General features: G+C 39.1%; 1 protein-coding gene across 1 annotated transcript in view; it reads left to right on the top strand.

The window, feature by feature from the left end:
• Nucleotides 1–16,196, top strand: part of UNC13C (unc-13 homolog C) — a 709,455-nt gene that overhangs the window by 662,041 nt on the left and 31,218 nt on the right. Inside the window, exon 31 of the mRNA XM_081108846.1 lies at nt 3,017–3,164. Coding sequence (XP_080964972.1) covers nt 3,017–3,164 — 148 coding nt within the window. The remainder of the gene's footprint in view (nt 1–3,016; nt 3,165–16,196) is intronic.

Genomic DNA, 16,196 nt, shown 5'->3' with positions numbered 1-16,196 from the left:
TTTGAATATTTCTTGCCACTCCCTTCTGGCATGCATAGTCTCTGTTGAGAAATCAGCTGACAGTCGTATGGGTATTCCCTTGTAGGTAACTAACTATTTTTCTCTTGCTGCTTTTAACATTCTCTCTTTGTCTTTTGCCCTTGGCATTTTAATTATGATGAGTCTTGGTGTGGTCCTCTTTGGATTTCTCTTGTTTGGGGTTCTCTGCGCTTCCTGGACTTGTAAGTATATTTCTTTCACCAGGTAGGGGAAGTTTTCTGTCATTATTTCTTCAAATAGGTTTTCAATATCTTGCTCTCTCTCTTCTTCTGGCGCTCCCATAATTCTGATGTTGGTACGCTTGAAGTTGTCCCAGAGGCTCCTTACACTGTCTTCATATTTTTGGATTCTTTTTTCTTTTCCGGTTGGGTGTTTTTTGCTTCTTCATATTTAAAATCTTTGACTTGATTCTTGGGATCCTCTAGTCTGCTGTTGGAACTCTGTATAATATTCTTTATTTCAGTCAGTGTATGCTTAATTTCTGATTGGTCCTTTTTCATATCCTTGAGGGTCTCACTAAATTTATTGGAGTTTTCTAGAAGATTCTTGAGTAACCTTATAACCGTGGTTTTGAATTCTATATCCAGTAGTTTGCTTTCCTCCATTTCTTTCATTTGTGACATCCTTTTTTGTCTCCGCATTTTGGCTGCTTCCCTGTGTTGATAGAGTGAGTGCCTTGTGTGCTAGGTGTCCTATAGGGCCAGTGGCTCAGCCTCCCCAATCACCTGAGGTAGACTCTTGGTGCACCCCTTTGTGAGCTGTGTTCATAGCCTTGTTGTAGTTAAGTCTTGATTGCTATTTTTATCACTGAGAGGAATTGACCTCCAGGCCAACTGGCTGTGAGGATCAGCTATGTCTACAATGGAAGAACTGCTGTACTGGAGACACCCTTATGGGGCAGGACTTGCTTCAGTGGGACTTTGCTGCTCACTGAGTCTGCCCCTTGAGTGTGTCGCTTATGGATGTAAAGAGTTGTAATCTGGTATGGTCTCACATTGACCAATGGGTACACTGGCTCTTGGATCTCCAAGGAGGTGCAAAGTCAGCCACTCCCTGAGGCCACCCAGCAGGAGCTACAGAGAGATCTTCAGATTCCTCCTCTTTGTTTGGAGTTTGGAAGTGCCCAGATGGGGCCCAGCTGTGAAGCAAGACAGGCTGCTGCTGCTGCTGGGCCTTGGGCCTTCTTTTGGAAGCTTTGGAGCTCTCTGACCCAGCTGCAGTTTGTTAGGTTTTAAGTTGTAAAAGGACAGGCCATTCATATGCAAAAGCCGATGCACACAGCTTGGGTAGGGTTGTAAATTGGGTGGGGCGGGGTCTCAGGGAATCACCAGGGCAAAGCAAACAGCAATGGCTGCCAGTTGGCCCTAGACCAGAGAGGTCCCCAGGTCTCTGTGTCTTGCAGCCCCATGCAGGAACAATGATTACTGTGAGCACCTCTGAAATAAAGCCGTTCTGGCCCGATGCCAGACAGTCCAGTTTCTCCCCATATGAGTCTGTGTCCCCAGAGTCTCGCCCGGAACTGGAGTTCAGAGCAATCAGGAGCTTGTATCTCCTCCTGATTGAAAAAAACAACAACGCATCCAGTTGCCAGACCGTTTTGCACACACCTCCGCATCTCCGCACCTCCACACCTCCTACCAGTCTCATGCGCTTTTTTCTTTCCTTCAAGTTGTAGAACTTCCACTCAGCCAGCTTTCCCATGGTTCTGGATTATTTTTGTTTTGTATTTTAGTTGTAGTTTTGATGTGATTGTGAGAGGCAGCAAGTACAGGTGTTTACCTATGCCACCATCTTGGTTGTCCTCTGGAGCCATCTTTCTTGGGATTATATCCCCAATTCCTCCTTTCTCTGATCTATCCCCTGAATCTTCTCTACATTATATTGTTTAAAAGTGCACTCAGAAGCCTATAAATGCACAGAATTTTTTTTACATCTCCCCTTGATTAGGGGAGAAAATTGAGATATTTATGAATGGAATAGAGGGATGACACACATTCATTTGAGAACATGTATCAAAATTATTTGTTGAGTTTTTTCAAAATATGTCATTTGTGGGATCACAGACCATAGTGAGCCATGTTGCAATGAATGTGAAGTTTTGCATTGTTGGTACAGAGGGAGAAAGCAAACTATTTATCTAGCAATTACAGAATATTATAAATAGTATGTATTGTCATCTGTAAATCATTAGGGGAAAAAATTTTATTTCTATTACATATCTCTGCATATTCTGCTTTCCAAAAAGATGTCATGCATAATACTTGCAGCAGGCAAATGCTAACATCCTTCGATGACCATATTAATAGTCAAAGAGCTTACAGCGTCTATATTATCTTGCCTAAACTATACTGTTTTTGAGTTTGTTGGATGGCAATACAAAAAACAAAACAAACAAAAAAAAACCTATTTGATTTTATCAGACATAAGGTATAAGGGTCAGGGGATGTTGATTTTCTAAGGTCCACTCTGACTCTTTAGATTGGCCTATATCTACACCATTGCATGATTACAGATGGGAAAGTTGGACTAGCAGGTATCTGGCCTTGAAAGACAAATTAGTGTCTGCAATTATGTGACTAAGTTACCTTCCTTGTGAAATTTTGCTAACCCTGGACATTTTTCTCATCTTCTGAAAACAGAAGCCAATAACCAACTCAATTATTACCTAAATGTGTAAGTCTATAGATTGCTGACCTCTGCATCTTCATGATCTCATATGCTTAAAGTTTTGAGTGAGAGGAAAAGTCTTAAGCCTCAAGGATCTGGGGTCCATGGTGTAGAGCATCATTTCAGAGATACTGAGGAAAACTGAACTAGATGGTGATGACTTAGCAATGAGAATGTAGTAGCACTTTGTAACTACCTTACATTGGATGTTACTGTATCATTCCATTTGGGCTTTATTATTACAGCAATAAAACCTCTCCTCCAGTGTTATTCCAAATGCCTTTGCTTACATTACTTATTTCCTTTTTAGCAATACTTTCATGCGGGAGGAAATGGCCTCAAAAAGAATTTCTTGGAGAAAAGCCCAGATCTTCAATCTCTGAGATATGCTCTCAGTCTTTATACCCAAACGACTGATGCCTTGATAAAGAAGTTCATAGACACTCAAACCTCACAGAGTAAGTAACACAGTGAGTGTGATAATAAAGTGAACACCTAGGTAAAATTCAACATAAGAATTATTATAAATAGTATTAATAATTTTACTTTAATAAATTAAAGCTTTAAGAATGGAGAATATGGTTAATATAAAATTACCAAATTTTTAGCATTCATAAGTTATAATCTTATGAATAATTTTAATATGAGTAGGGTATGATAAATACTAAAACTGTATTTAATGGTTGACTCTTCTTAACTAACTTCAAAAAATTTAGCAAAACCTAGATTTGAATATCCATAGCTGTGATAGTCTCTTCAATTTAGTATAAAAGATTCAGTGTTTGTTGGTTTGGGCAACTTCCCAAAAGTGATAATTCCCCAAATCCTGATTTCAAATGTAAAATCTCCTCCTTTAGTGTTTCCAGAAGGGAAATCTAATCTTATCCTAATTTTATATGAGAAAAGTTTCAACTTCTACTTTGAAATGGGCCAAGAGGTAAGTATTTTATTTAAAACTCAAATCTGTTTCACATGGCAAAGTTCCCACCTCATAAGCTTCTAAGATATTACTGTTAACCTTTATTTCAAGTTGCTTTGTGATTGATTATATTTTGGCAATTATGTGCATTTATGATCTGGCATTTCTGAGAGATTATTGAAAATGTCAGTATGAGTCAAAAAGACCCAAATGCAGACTCAAACTCTAGAACATAATAAATCACACCACAGAAATCATAAATATAAATAAAAGGATATGGTTTTCATTCATGAGAGATCCTCAGAAAAGAAAGAATAGATTTTCTTTCCTGTGATGAAAATGCTCGAGACTTATTTTTCCACAGATATTTAACTTTTCTAACTACATCAAAGATAATGCCGAGGTAATTGCCATGTAGGTGTTTGGCCTGTCTTTCACACTTGGTGCGTTCTGATACTGTCCACTTAAATGCTCTTTTTCTTTTTCCTCATATGATATGCAAACCTAGCCTACATCTTGGGATGGTTCCAGAAAGGAAGAATAAGCTGAGTTCATGAGAGCTTATCAAGAAATACAGAAATATTCAGAACATTTCCCCTGAATCCATGATCTTTGAATTTTTTCTGAACTTTATAGATATCAATGCAATTCTAATATATCATACAAATAGTATTATAGCTTTATTCCCAGAGAATCTAAGAATATAAAACTGTGCTTTGTTTTTATGGGTATGCATTTATAGTATATATACACATGTATACAGCCTATGTTTTAGCATAGAGTCACACCAAAAAAACTGCATCTATATCAATTTTGATATATGGAATTTGGCACATGTATTTATTTTTATACTATGTATTGTATGGCAACATTAAAAACGGAGGGTGGCAGATAAGAGGATCTGCAATCCCAGTAACCACCCAATTTAACATAACTTTATTTCAGATTTGGTCTCCCTTTTTCTTTTTTACTCTACTTTTCTGGCTTTACTGAGTATGTCTTTTGGTGCGGAGGGGCATAGTTAAAATTTGCAAGACATAGATATGAAACAGCTTTGCATTTTCTCCAATAGGTACCTTCAGTCATGCTCTGTGGAAACGTATCCCTACCAACCTCATCATCCCTAAACTGGCGTGATCAGGCCCAAGGACCTGAGGGGTAAAGGGAGCTTGATGTACTCTTTGCTCCCCTTCTTTGCCCTCTTCTAGATCCCTTTCTGCTACAGCAGTTGGGGGGCAGACACGGAAGGGAAGGAGGAAAATGTCTTCAGAGTTCTCTGTATGGTTGCATCCAAATGCTGGCTTTCTGAGGGGCCCAGTGTTACGGGCCATTGTATATGTTCAGTTCAGCTCCTTGATGAGTGTAACTTGTTCCAGCTCCCTTCAGAGACTCCTCAGTGATGCCTCCTGCAGCACATGCCATAGCTTCTTGCTCCTTTGATATTTGCTCCTAGTGGCCAGCCCTCTGGAATGGGGCTCCAGCAAGAGGCTGAAGCCCAGCTTCCTCTTTTGGAGTTCACTTGAGCCAGAGGGAACGCAAACATTCTTTCGACATCTTTGGCGATAATGAAGGATTCTCCACTGTCACCTGCCATCTCTTTACGGTTCTCTTCTCCACCTGCTCAAATAGAGGTTTATATTTCCAAATTGAGGGAGGTTGGAGAGAGGAATCCTACTGCGTAATATAACATAGCCATTGTTCAATCAGAAACAGAGGTTAATGGTAGGATCAATTATCCCCTTCAAACAGCTGATATCCTGGTGGCATGAAGAGTCCAAAACGACCAAATGAAGTCTGTTTCCAGTGTAAATATTGTTTCAGTTATCTAAACATTTATTCTAATATTTATTATATTGAATTTTTGTTCCTCAAAATCTCATATTTTGTTAATTCAGTTTAGAAAGGTCACACTGGTGTTATGATAACTTTCAAATACACCATTTGAAGTGGAAGCTAGCACTGCATACTGCAAACCCTGCCACTTTCTGTCTGAGAAGCCACAGGAGCATGCTCAGTGCCACGAGTTAATGCACCAGGAAGCAGCCCACAACCAGGGAAAGATAGGAAATGGGCAATTTAAAAAACAAAAATATAAAATCCAGCTTCCTCAGTTGGGTCAATTCTAACTTGTGTTTTGCACAGACTCGAGTTCCCCTATAGTACAGAGCTCCATTCTCCCTCGGAAGGCTGGCTTGATACCATATCGCTTTTTCCTTTTCTTACCTCTTCAGTCCCCCATTAGTGTTTCTTGGGATTCCTTCCCAGGTAGACCATTTACCTTGAGTGCTTGTCTCAGAGTCTGCTTCTGGGGGAACAGAAATCCAAGATCACACACCTAGTAAGCAGGGAGTCAGATTCAAACTCAGCTAGCCTAGACCTCTAGATTCAGTGCTCTTAGCCATTGTGTGTTCATCTTCTTGATAATGAGTGTGAAGGCCAAATACTCTAAATGACATTACTTGGACTTTCCCCACCCCCCCTCCCTGTGATTTTTCAAGCTAACAATACAGAACTAAATGAAATTCAATCTATAAATAAGTACATTTTCATTTACCTCATGATCAGTAAAACAAAGTAATTTCTATTCCCTTAATGTCTAACTCATATTCTACAAGGAAATACTTGTCTTAAGTTATTCAAGTGTTATTTAATAGATCTACATATTATATGAAAGGACTTGGGATCCATCTATACTAATAAAAGGGTAATATGCTAATTTGACCATATAGACTGGATGTCTTCCAGACGTCATTCTGGACATCCTTCCTGACAAAGCCAGGGCCCTGGCGGCACCACTCGGGGTCCTGGGTGCTTGCGGCCAGCTCAGGTGAAGCCGGCCTGGGTCCCAGGTGCCTGGATCTCAGGTGCCTGTGGCCGACCCAGGTCCTGGGTGCCTGCAGCTGGCCAGAGAGAGGGAAGCCCAGGTCCCGGTTGCCTGCAGCCAGCTGGAGAAGGGAGGCCTGGGTCCCAGTGTAGGGGCTGAGGCAGAGGCAGAGGCAGTTAGGGACATCAGGCAGACAAGCAGAGATGGTTAGGGACAATCAGGCAGGTAGACGAGCAGTAATGGGCGATCAGGCAGGCAGGCAGGCGAGCAGTTAGGAGCCAGCAGTCCCAGATTGAGAGAGGGATGTCCAACTGCCAGTTTCAGTTCATTTGAGGGCTTAAACTTCTACATCCAGCAGTCGGACACCCCCTGAGGGGTCCCAGATTTCAAGAGGGTGCAGGCGGGGCTGAGGGACACCCCCCCTTTCCTGTACACAAATTTCATGCACTGGGCCTCTAGTTAGAAATATAAGTGTGCTTTTTGAAACATTCATATTTTACTTTTTTTTTCCTCATAAAATCTTCCCTTATTTCATTTTCTTCCTTGTCTACTTTTTGTTAAAATTTTCTTTCTCATTTTTTTCTCTGTTATGTTTTTTCCTTGTATGTCTGTGTTAGGAAATTAACTATAAGATTAAAATTTTAAAAACCAATTACAATTAAAATTTTTATATTCAAATTGGATGGTCTATTTTTCTTTAAAAGTATTTTTATTTGAATTCAGCTTTTTTAAAATGGGTTTATAAGTATAGAAAAACCTGATGATCTTGTTTGCATTTTTTCTTCCTCTCCTTTTATTTTTTTTAGCTCCTTTTCACTTTTACCTTGCTTTTTGCTTTCTTCTCTTTTTACATAGATTTCTATGTCATCTTTTTTCTAGTAGTTAAAAAAAAGAAAGTCATTAAAAAAAACTATAAGGAATTGAGTCCCATTAGAAATTTATGAGACAAATGAGATCTATCAATATGGAAAACACACTGTCTTCTCTCCTCTCTCTAGTCCAAATATTGAAAAATAAATCCAAAATGGATGTAGAAGCTTAAGTCCTCAAATGAACTGAAAGTTCAGTTTATAAGAGTAGCATGTTTATTATTTTAGAAAAGCACTGCAGCAATAAAACACCATCTGCATTCTTTAACAAGTACTTACTGAGCATCACCTCTGAACAAAGTCCCATACAGTGAGGTATATATTCAAAGGTGAACATCCTATCTAATAAAGAGGGTATATGCTAATTGACCCTCACACCATTGCAAAGATAGAGGTGCCCACAGCCAATAAGGAGAAAATATGCTAATTGACTTCCCCTCCCTCAAAATGGCAGCACCACAGGGAATAAGGAGGGAATATGCTAATTGACTGCCACACCCTCAAAGATGGTGGTAACAACAGCCCCAAGATGGTGGTACCAGCAGCGCCCAGTCCCCTCAGCCCTGCCTTGCCACGAGCCTGCCTCCGGAGTCCCCAGTCCCCTCAGCCCCCCAGCTGCCCAGGGCTGCCTGAGGCTCAGGTAACCAGGGCCGACCGAGGCTTGCGCTGCCGGCAGTGGCAGCAGCAGAGGTGTGATGGGGCATCACTTTCCCTGATTGATGGGTCACCTCCTGCCCCTGAGGGCTCCCAGACTGTGAGAGGGGGCAGGCCTGGCTGAGGGACCCCCCCCCCTCTCCAGTGTATGAATTTTCATGCACTGGTCCTCTAGTGGAGTTATATGCACAAGTTGCTCTAAATTAGTGGTTCTCAAGCAAGGTTATTTTGTTCACCCAGGGGCTTTGGGCAATATCATAAGAACTTTTTGGTTGTCACATCTAGGAGTGGTAGTTGTGTCACTGTTTTCTCTTGGGTGGAGATCAGGGAAGCTACTAAACATTGTACAGTGTATAGGACAGCTCCCTACGACAAAAATGCATGTGGCTCCAAATGGCAATAGTGCTGAGGTTGGGACATCCTGCTCTAAAACTAGACTAGCAAGTGAGAAGTGATATAACAAGGGTCATGTTAGAAGAGGGGAAAATTTGACCTGAGAAGAAAGAGAACACAGAAGTCAGTGGGTTACCTGGGTCATGAGGAAGTAGAAAGAGAAGGGTGTTCTGAATGAAGAAACTGCAGGAAAGTATATGCTTGCATTCTTCATTTTAAAGTTCCTATATGTCAAACATATCCACAATATATTTTTATTAAGACAAAAACGTTTATGTTGCTTTTAGAATAAAACTCACCATATCACCACCTATTTTTGATAAAGATATATAGTTAAAAGTGCCTTAGGTTTCCCTATGCCATTAACATATACAGAAATACTATAGGTAAGCTTTGTATAACATGAGTAGGAATTATTTTAATATTTATAATAATTATCACATATTATTCCTCTTAAAGTTGACCCAACAGTTTAAATTGGGTAGTTAGCTTGAAAAGTTGTTTCTCAAGAATGTGTTACTTATAGTTTTAGAAGCTGTTACAAAACTCATTTCTTGCATCTTGATTATAATATTCATCATAAAAAAAGTCTTCTAACATTTATTTCATTATACCAAGGGCTTCTTGAATATTTCATGCTGTAGTAGACAGTGAAAATGTATAAAACAAAAACACGTTAAGTAAAGTTTTTCCCAGTGGATAACACAATTTGGAATGAGGCTCAGAATGATTAATTGCTAAGCTATCCGTGTCATATTGTTTCCTTAGTTGAGCTTTTATTACAGCTTGAGGATTCCAAGCCTCAAAAACTTTACACACAAAAGGGGTATTTTATATCTAAGTTACAACTGGCTCACAAATTTAAAAAATTTTATATTTAACAACTAAAAAATTAAAGTATATGAGATTAATTTTTTAATTCTATGATCTATCCTCTTTTTAACTTTTTGTAACAACTTTGAGTCCCTGCTTATTTAAAGTTTTTAAAAATTTAAATCATATCCTTTTGATCATTTTAATAACTCATTTTCTGCTAAAGTGAAGTATAATATAGTTTAATTTGAAATGGAAATGAGAGAGCTACAGATTCACATTTTGGAATCTATTAATATGCTTCAATATACGAATTATATATACAAAGTATTAATTATTCTAATTATGTTCCTTAAACTATTGAAAATATGTCCACAGTAGAAAAGAAACTCTTTTCAGAAGTGGCTCACTCTGGTCTCTTCTTACCAGAAATGTAGGAGAACTTATCATTAATAATATTTAGTTGGTAGAAGGACTGGCACCAAAATAAAGAAATGAGCTTTGGAGCCAAAGTCTACAGCTGAAACTTCAGCTGGGTGCCACCTGTGGAAGAAAAGGCCCAGGAATGGCTTCAGCTTATGCAGAGAAATAATAGTGAAGTCCACTTGGCCACCTTCAGTTTAATACTGATTTGAAAGCATTGTTTGAAGTAGTTTCTCACTTTATCTGATAAGCCTTTCAGAGATAACAATCCCATCCAGCAACTCTCCACGCCTGTCGCATCCCTGGGATACTAGCTAGCATTGCCTTCCAAGACCAGAGGTTAGCACATCTTGGAGGCACAAGTGGGAAAGTGGAGAACTCATGAGGTTTGGCTCTTTCAGTGTCGCAGTCAGTCTGCTGACGTTCAAAGCCTGATGAGGCTCTTCAGGGCAGCCCTAAGGCTGTGCACAAATACCTTTAATCGGAGCATTTGTTTGATATGTGATAGGGTTCTGCAAACACCGAATACTTTCCCAAAGTAAAAATGGCAAATATTAGGTAAGGTTACATAATGCTCAGCAACACTGTGATCCAGGCATGTCGTCTACCACTTTGCTACTCTCCAAAATAATCCTGGGAGGCCAGTAACGTATCCATATTTCTCAAGGTAAGAAACTGAGGCACAAGTAGATTGAGAGATGTGCTAGAGTTATGTAGATAAGTGGCAGAGACAGTGCCCTTCCCACAATCTCACTTATTTTAATCAACAAAGAACTAAGAATGTAAAAGTATAACTTTCTATGGCCCATATTTTCTTCTCCTTTGTTCTGAATAATTGGTTTTACTTCACTTTTCATTTTACTGTGACTAGCCCTTCTGTTCAGGAGATCATCTTTTAAGTTAATACTTTTTTTTCTATGTCTGCAACAAACTCTATCCCCCAAATTATTTCTTTTTAATTGAATTAGTTGGGGTGACAGGGGTTAATAAAATAATATAGGTTTCAGGTATGCAATTCTGTATATTTCTATTGTGTGTTTACCACCCCAAATCAAATCTCCTTCCATCACTGTTTATCCCCTCTTTACTCTCTTCTACCTCCCCCATCCCCCTTTCCCTCTGACTGTTGTCTGTGTTTATGAGGGGTTTTTTTTCTTTACTTAATCCCTTCACCTTTTTCACCCATCCCCAACTCCCCTCCCCTCTGTTCTCTATTTCTAGGAGTCTGTTTCTATTTTGTTTGTTAGTTTATTTTGTTCATTAGAGTCCACATATAAGTGAAATTATATGATATTTGTCTTTCTCCGACTGGCTTTATTTCACATAACATAATACTCTCAGGTTTATCCATGCTATTGCAAAAGGTAAGATTTCCTTCTTTTTTATGGCTAAGTAATATTCCATTGTGCAAAGGCACCACATCCTTTTTATCTTCTCAGTCACTGATGGACACTTGGGCTGCATCCAAATTTTGGCTACTGTAATAACTCTGCAATGAACATAGGGGAGCATATATCCTTTCTAATTAGTGTTTTGGTTTCTTTGGATATATTCCCAGAAGTGGGATTTCTGGGTCATTGGGCAGTTCCATTTTTCATTTTCTGAGGTAACTCCATACTGCTTTCCACAGTGGCTGCACCAATCTGCATTCCCACCAGCAGGGCACGAGGGTTCCCTTTTCTCCACATTCTCGCCAGCAGGTGTTGCTTGTTGATTTATTGATGATAGTCAATCTTACATGTGTGAGGTGATATCTCATTGTGGTTTTAATTTGCATTTCTCTGATGAGTAGTGATGTTGAGCATATTTTCATATGTCTATTGGCCATCTGTATGTCTTCTTTGGAGAAGTGTCTATTCTGGTCCTATTCCCCAACTTCTCTCTTCTTCCTTTGCTTCCCCGTCTCTTCTTATTGTGGCCTCAGTTATTGAGAATGCTCAGTAGTCAGGGTGCCTTTTGAATATTAATGAAGTACTTAAGTTGTAGGAATGCAAGTGCAATGTAAGAAAATGCATCCTACTTTTAGAACACCCCTTCTAATATAGCCTTTCATTCTTCTAGAGCCTAATGTGTTTGGGTATAGGACATTGCTGCTTTAGTTTTCCCTCCCTATCCCATTCTTCTCCATGCTTGTTCCCTACCAGCAAAAGGATCATTTTGTAACACCCCCTCCCCCACCCCAACACATTGAGTCATACAGGATTGCTAGTTTGTATGTCTCTCTTCTCCCAATGTTAAGCCCTACAAGGACAGACACCTTACTCATCTTTGAAATCTAAGTGCTTAGTACAATGCTAGATATGAAGAAGGTACTTAGTAAATTTTAGAATAAATGCTAGAATAGTAAATGCAGAAAATTAAAAACTGTGATTTGATGTAATCATCATATTTGAATTGATACAATTACAAACCTTTCCACAAACATTTATTGAAAGTATGCTTTCATCTACGCTATACACTATAGAGCACCCAAAATGTGTATGTGTAGGAGAGAGAGAGAGAGAGAGAGAGAGAGAGAGAGAGAGAGAGAGAGAGAGACCCCTTAGGGAGAAAACTTACCGTTTTCTCACTGATTCTGTTCAGCCATTTTCACACAAGGAAGAAAATTTTAAGTGCCACTGGATAAATACAAAGGGGTATATAAACTTAGATAGGGAGAATAAAATTACTCTTTTAAAATTATTGAAATCATGGGTTTATAGTCAATCTAAAGCATGAAACTCAATGGGAATTAGGAAAAAATAATGTATGTCACTGTGTTCAGTGTAGACCACTGACAGATTCCATATGCCTTTTCATTGGACTAATTTTGAGGAACATTTACCATGTGCTAACCTTTGTGCTAGATGCTGGGTAAACTACAATGAATGGCTATGCTGAATACCTTCCATTTGCCCCTATAGTACACCTTGTTGGGTTGTATGGATTACAGCTATGGGCTCTCTTACTTACTGTTTCCCATTCAGGTTCAGCCAGTAGGGAGACCCTCCAAAGCTCTGTGGGAGGAAGGAGTGAGTTCAGGTATTCATTCTCTAGGCTCCCTCTGATTTATTCAAGCTGGCTGTGTGCTTTGACTCTAACTCTCAAAGTTACCTTCCCTAGAAAACTGTCTCCTTCTAGACCCCAGTGGCACTTCCACTCCTTACGTTTTATGGACCAAGAGTGTCAGATACACTATTCCTTGTATTTTCCTAAACCTGCATAAATAGTCTCTCTTAACCCTTCCTCAAATTACCCTTATTTCAGTTTCAATCTATTTGTTATTGATATCCTGACTGACACAAAGGCTAATGTTCATGGCTCTGTTCTGTTTTGCATCCATGACTCTTTCATTTTGGTCATCAAAGATTAACATGTTAAAATAATCAAGTCAGAATAACTCTCTTTGGGGTGAGGGAAAACACTGTATTTTGATGGCCAAGCTGTCCAGAATGAACAAAAGGGTATGGTAGCGTTTCACTTAGAGGGATATTTCCATTATACTCTGGTCATGTCATCAAATACCAGATCTCACTTTCTCATGATGCAGTTTTTCTTGCCCAGCATCTCATTTTCTCTGGAAACCTGATAAGTTGAGACAACTGGGAGTCACTGGTGACATCATTTGCAGAATTTAAGAGTCTTCACAGCACAGAATAAGCAGGTGTTTGCTGTATCTCATGCAATGGGGAAATTGTCACTCTTAGTGCACTAATCTCAGTATGTGTCTAGGTCAGAACAGGTGTACTTTTATTGTTTATTTTTATCTTTTTCCATGAATAGTTGAAAGGTTAATTTTTTATAACATTACCCATATCAAATCAACGTGCGCATGTGTGTGTGTGTGTGTGTGTGTGTTGCATCTTTTCACTTCTCAGTTGTTTGAGAACCAGGTTTCATTCCAAGGCCATGCAGAATTATCAGTGGTATTAGAACCCTGTTTTCTGACTTACGCTGTTCTTGGCTACTTGCCACTCAAAGGCTAACATTGTTTCAAATAATTCTGAAAATAATGTATATAACTTTCTAAAATTTAACAAAACCAAACCATTAAAATTTAAATCAAAACAAGGAAAACACTTTACATTTGGCATTCCATTCCAAGGTCTAACCAATACCCACTCACACTTGCAGCTTGCGAGTTTATAGGCTTCTTCACATACCTTTTTCTCACAAATACCTGAGTCTCAGAATAACCCTGCAAAGTCATTCAAAGGTCTTTGGATTATTGGCCTGATATTGCACTCTGCTTCGCGGTGCTTTTTTGAGATGATCATTTCACCCAAAAGCAATAGATGTCATTGAAGTGATTTCAGCAAGGGTGCAGTGTGGGAAAAGTCTGAAGGGAGGCAAGACAGAAGTGGGCAGACAAATTAGAGGTTGGGCTGGTGGGAAGAGTGATGGAGAAATTGGGCAGATTCAAAATGTAGCAGAATAGATAAGCACTAGTGAAATAAACCTTGTTAAATTAATCAACATTTAGGATACTAAATTTCTTTTAGATTCCAAAATAAAGCAATACTTACTTCTGTGTGCTAACATTATGGTGGTTTTTTTCTGCCTGCTCATAATTTTCTGCACTTTCCAATTATTCAGAATGTCCAGGTATTTCTTTTTTAATCATAATTTTCATTTAAAAAGAAATATGAATAACACATTTTGCTATGCAAGGTAAATTAGTTTAATTGAACACAAAGGTATAACTAAGTTAAATGTTGTAGATTTTGAAGCCTTTCCAGGCCTTGGATTTAAATCTGTGGGCTTTTAATAAACAGCCCAATTAAACTCTCTCTCTTTAGGAATCAAAGGATCTCAAAACTGCTCTGTAGGTAAGAGAATTATCTGGAGTGGGATCTACACACACATTATATTTTCACACACATATACATTATGTATGTATATGTGATGTAATGATTTATAAATCATATTTTATGAAGACATTCATCCAACAGAATGATTATATACTGCATTGATTGAAATTAAGCAAAAGTTAAGTCAATTATAAACTAGGTGTTCCCAAAGTTGTCTAATATTTTCTTATTATGGGTAACTGATATTCTCCAAAGTTTTGGTTATTGCTGTTATTCTTGTTTTGGGTTTGATTGGAACGTAAAAACAGGTTAAAATCAGTTGTTTAGGAATTTTATGGAAATGCTGACAAACTGAGATGTCAGAAGAGCATTCTGCAAATAACTGAGTCAAACAAGCAAAATGCAATACAAATTCTCTGGACCCACTGAGCCATAACATCTGTTTGTGTTCACTGAAAACAGGTTTTGTGAGCAATGGGGTGAGTGGCATTAATGAAAATTGCAGACTGTTGCCACACAACCTCCATATGCCCTTTATAACTAACTTCCAAAAAAGATATGGGATGATTTCTCCTTCAGTTATCCCTTAGCACTAGAAGTTAAGACTTGTTATTAAGTGCCTGATTATATTTAAAAAAGAAAAATGAATTGTATTAAGTGGCAAGGGAATAGTAAATCTAAATCTTAATAGTTAGAAACCAAGCTTGTATAAACCTCTGGCTTAAAGGTCTCTGCTTATTTAAAGAGAAGAAGAGGCAAGAAATTGGTGTGTTAAGACAGGGGAGCGGGGAACCATGCAGTCATGGCTCAAGCACCTGCTCTACCTTTGCCTGGCTATATGACCTTGAGATAAGTCACTTAACCTCTATTTGCCTCAATTTTCTCATCTGTAAAATGGGTAGCATAATAATTCTTAAGCCCACTGGTTGCTTGGAGGATCACAAGTGGTAATAGATGTGAGACACCTAGCACACAGCAATCTCTCAATAAAAGTGAATTCTTATTGCATCATCATCATCATCATTAGATGTATTATCTAAAAATTACCTCTTTCTTCTCCAAACAACAAAAAAGAGGAACTCTTTCAGGATGCAGCTCTCTAAGGAAGGAAGCCACACTACCAAGAGGCTCTCAGACTGACTGGGAAACCACTGACATCTGAAGAACTCACACCTGCAGTTTTTATTAACTTCTCCATGCATGCCATGGTTGCTAAATCCTATATAATAAAAGGCTAATATGCAATTGTCCCCTAGGGAGTTAGACCAGGAGACTGGGAGTTCAATCACTCCCTATAACGTATGCTGACCACCAGGGAGCAGTGCGGAACATGACGGGTAACCAGAGGCAGCGAGGTGCTGAGGGAGTGAGGGAAGAGGAGGCGGGAGGCCGGGAGGCAGGGAACCTGATCGGCCCTGATCGCCAGCCAGGCCTAGGGGCCCTACCCGTGCACGTATTTCATGCACCAGGCCTCTAATAATCATATATTTATTGAACTCTTGCTATGCACAAAGCATTGTGCTGGGTAGGAAACACGAGAAAATCCCCTGCCCCCAAGGAGCTTACAGTGAAGCTAAGACAAGTATATGAAGGGAAAGGAATCATACAAGGTAGCTTACATTAAATACAGATGAAGCTAAAGACAGGTACTGGGACTTTGAGAAGAGGGAGAAATTACTGTGGGCAGGAGAGTTGGGAGGCTTCAGAGGAGAAGCATGGCTCAAGGTGGGCCTACAAGGATATTGAGATTCAAGTAATGGTTGGAGAAGAGAAAGGCATGTCAGCAAGTCATGGAGGCCAAGTTG

The sequence above is a fragment of the Myotis nattereri genome, assembly GCF_964212035.1.
Source record: "Myotis nattereri genome assembly, chromosome: 1".
NCBI lineage: Eukaryota > Metazoa > Chordata > Mammalia > Chiroptera > Vespertilionidae > Myotis > Myotis nattereri.
The sequence above is the reverse complement of the archived record's forward strand: the minus strand, read 5'-3'. Positions and strand labels throughout refer to the sequence as shown.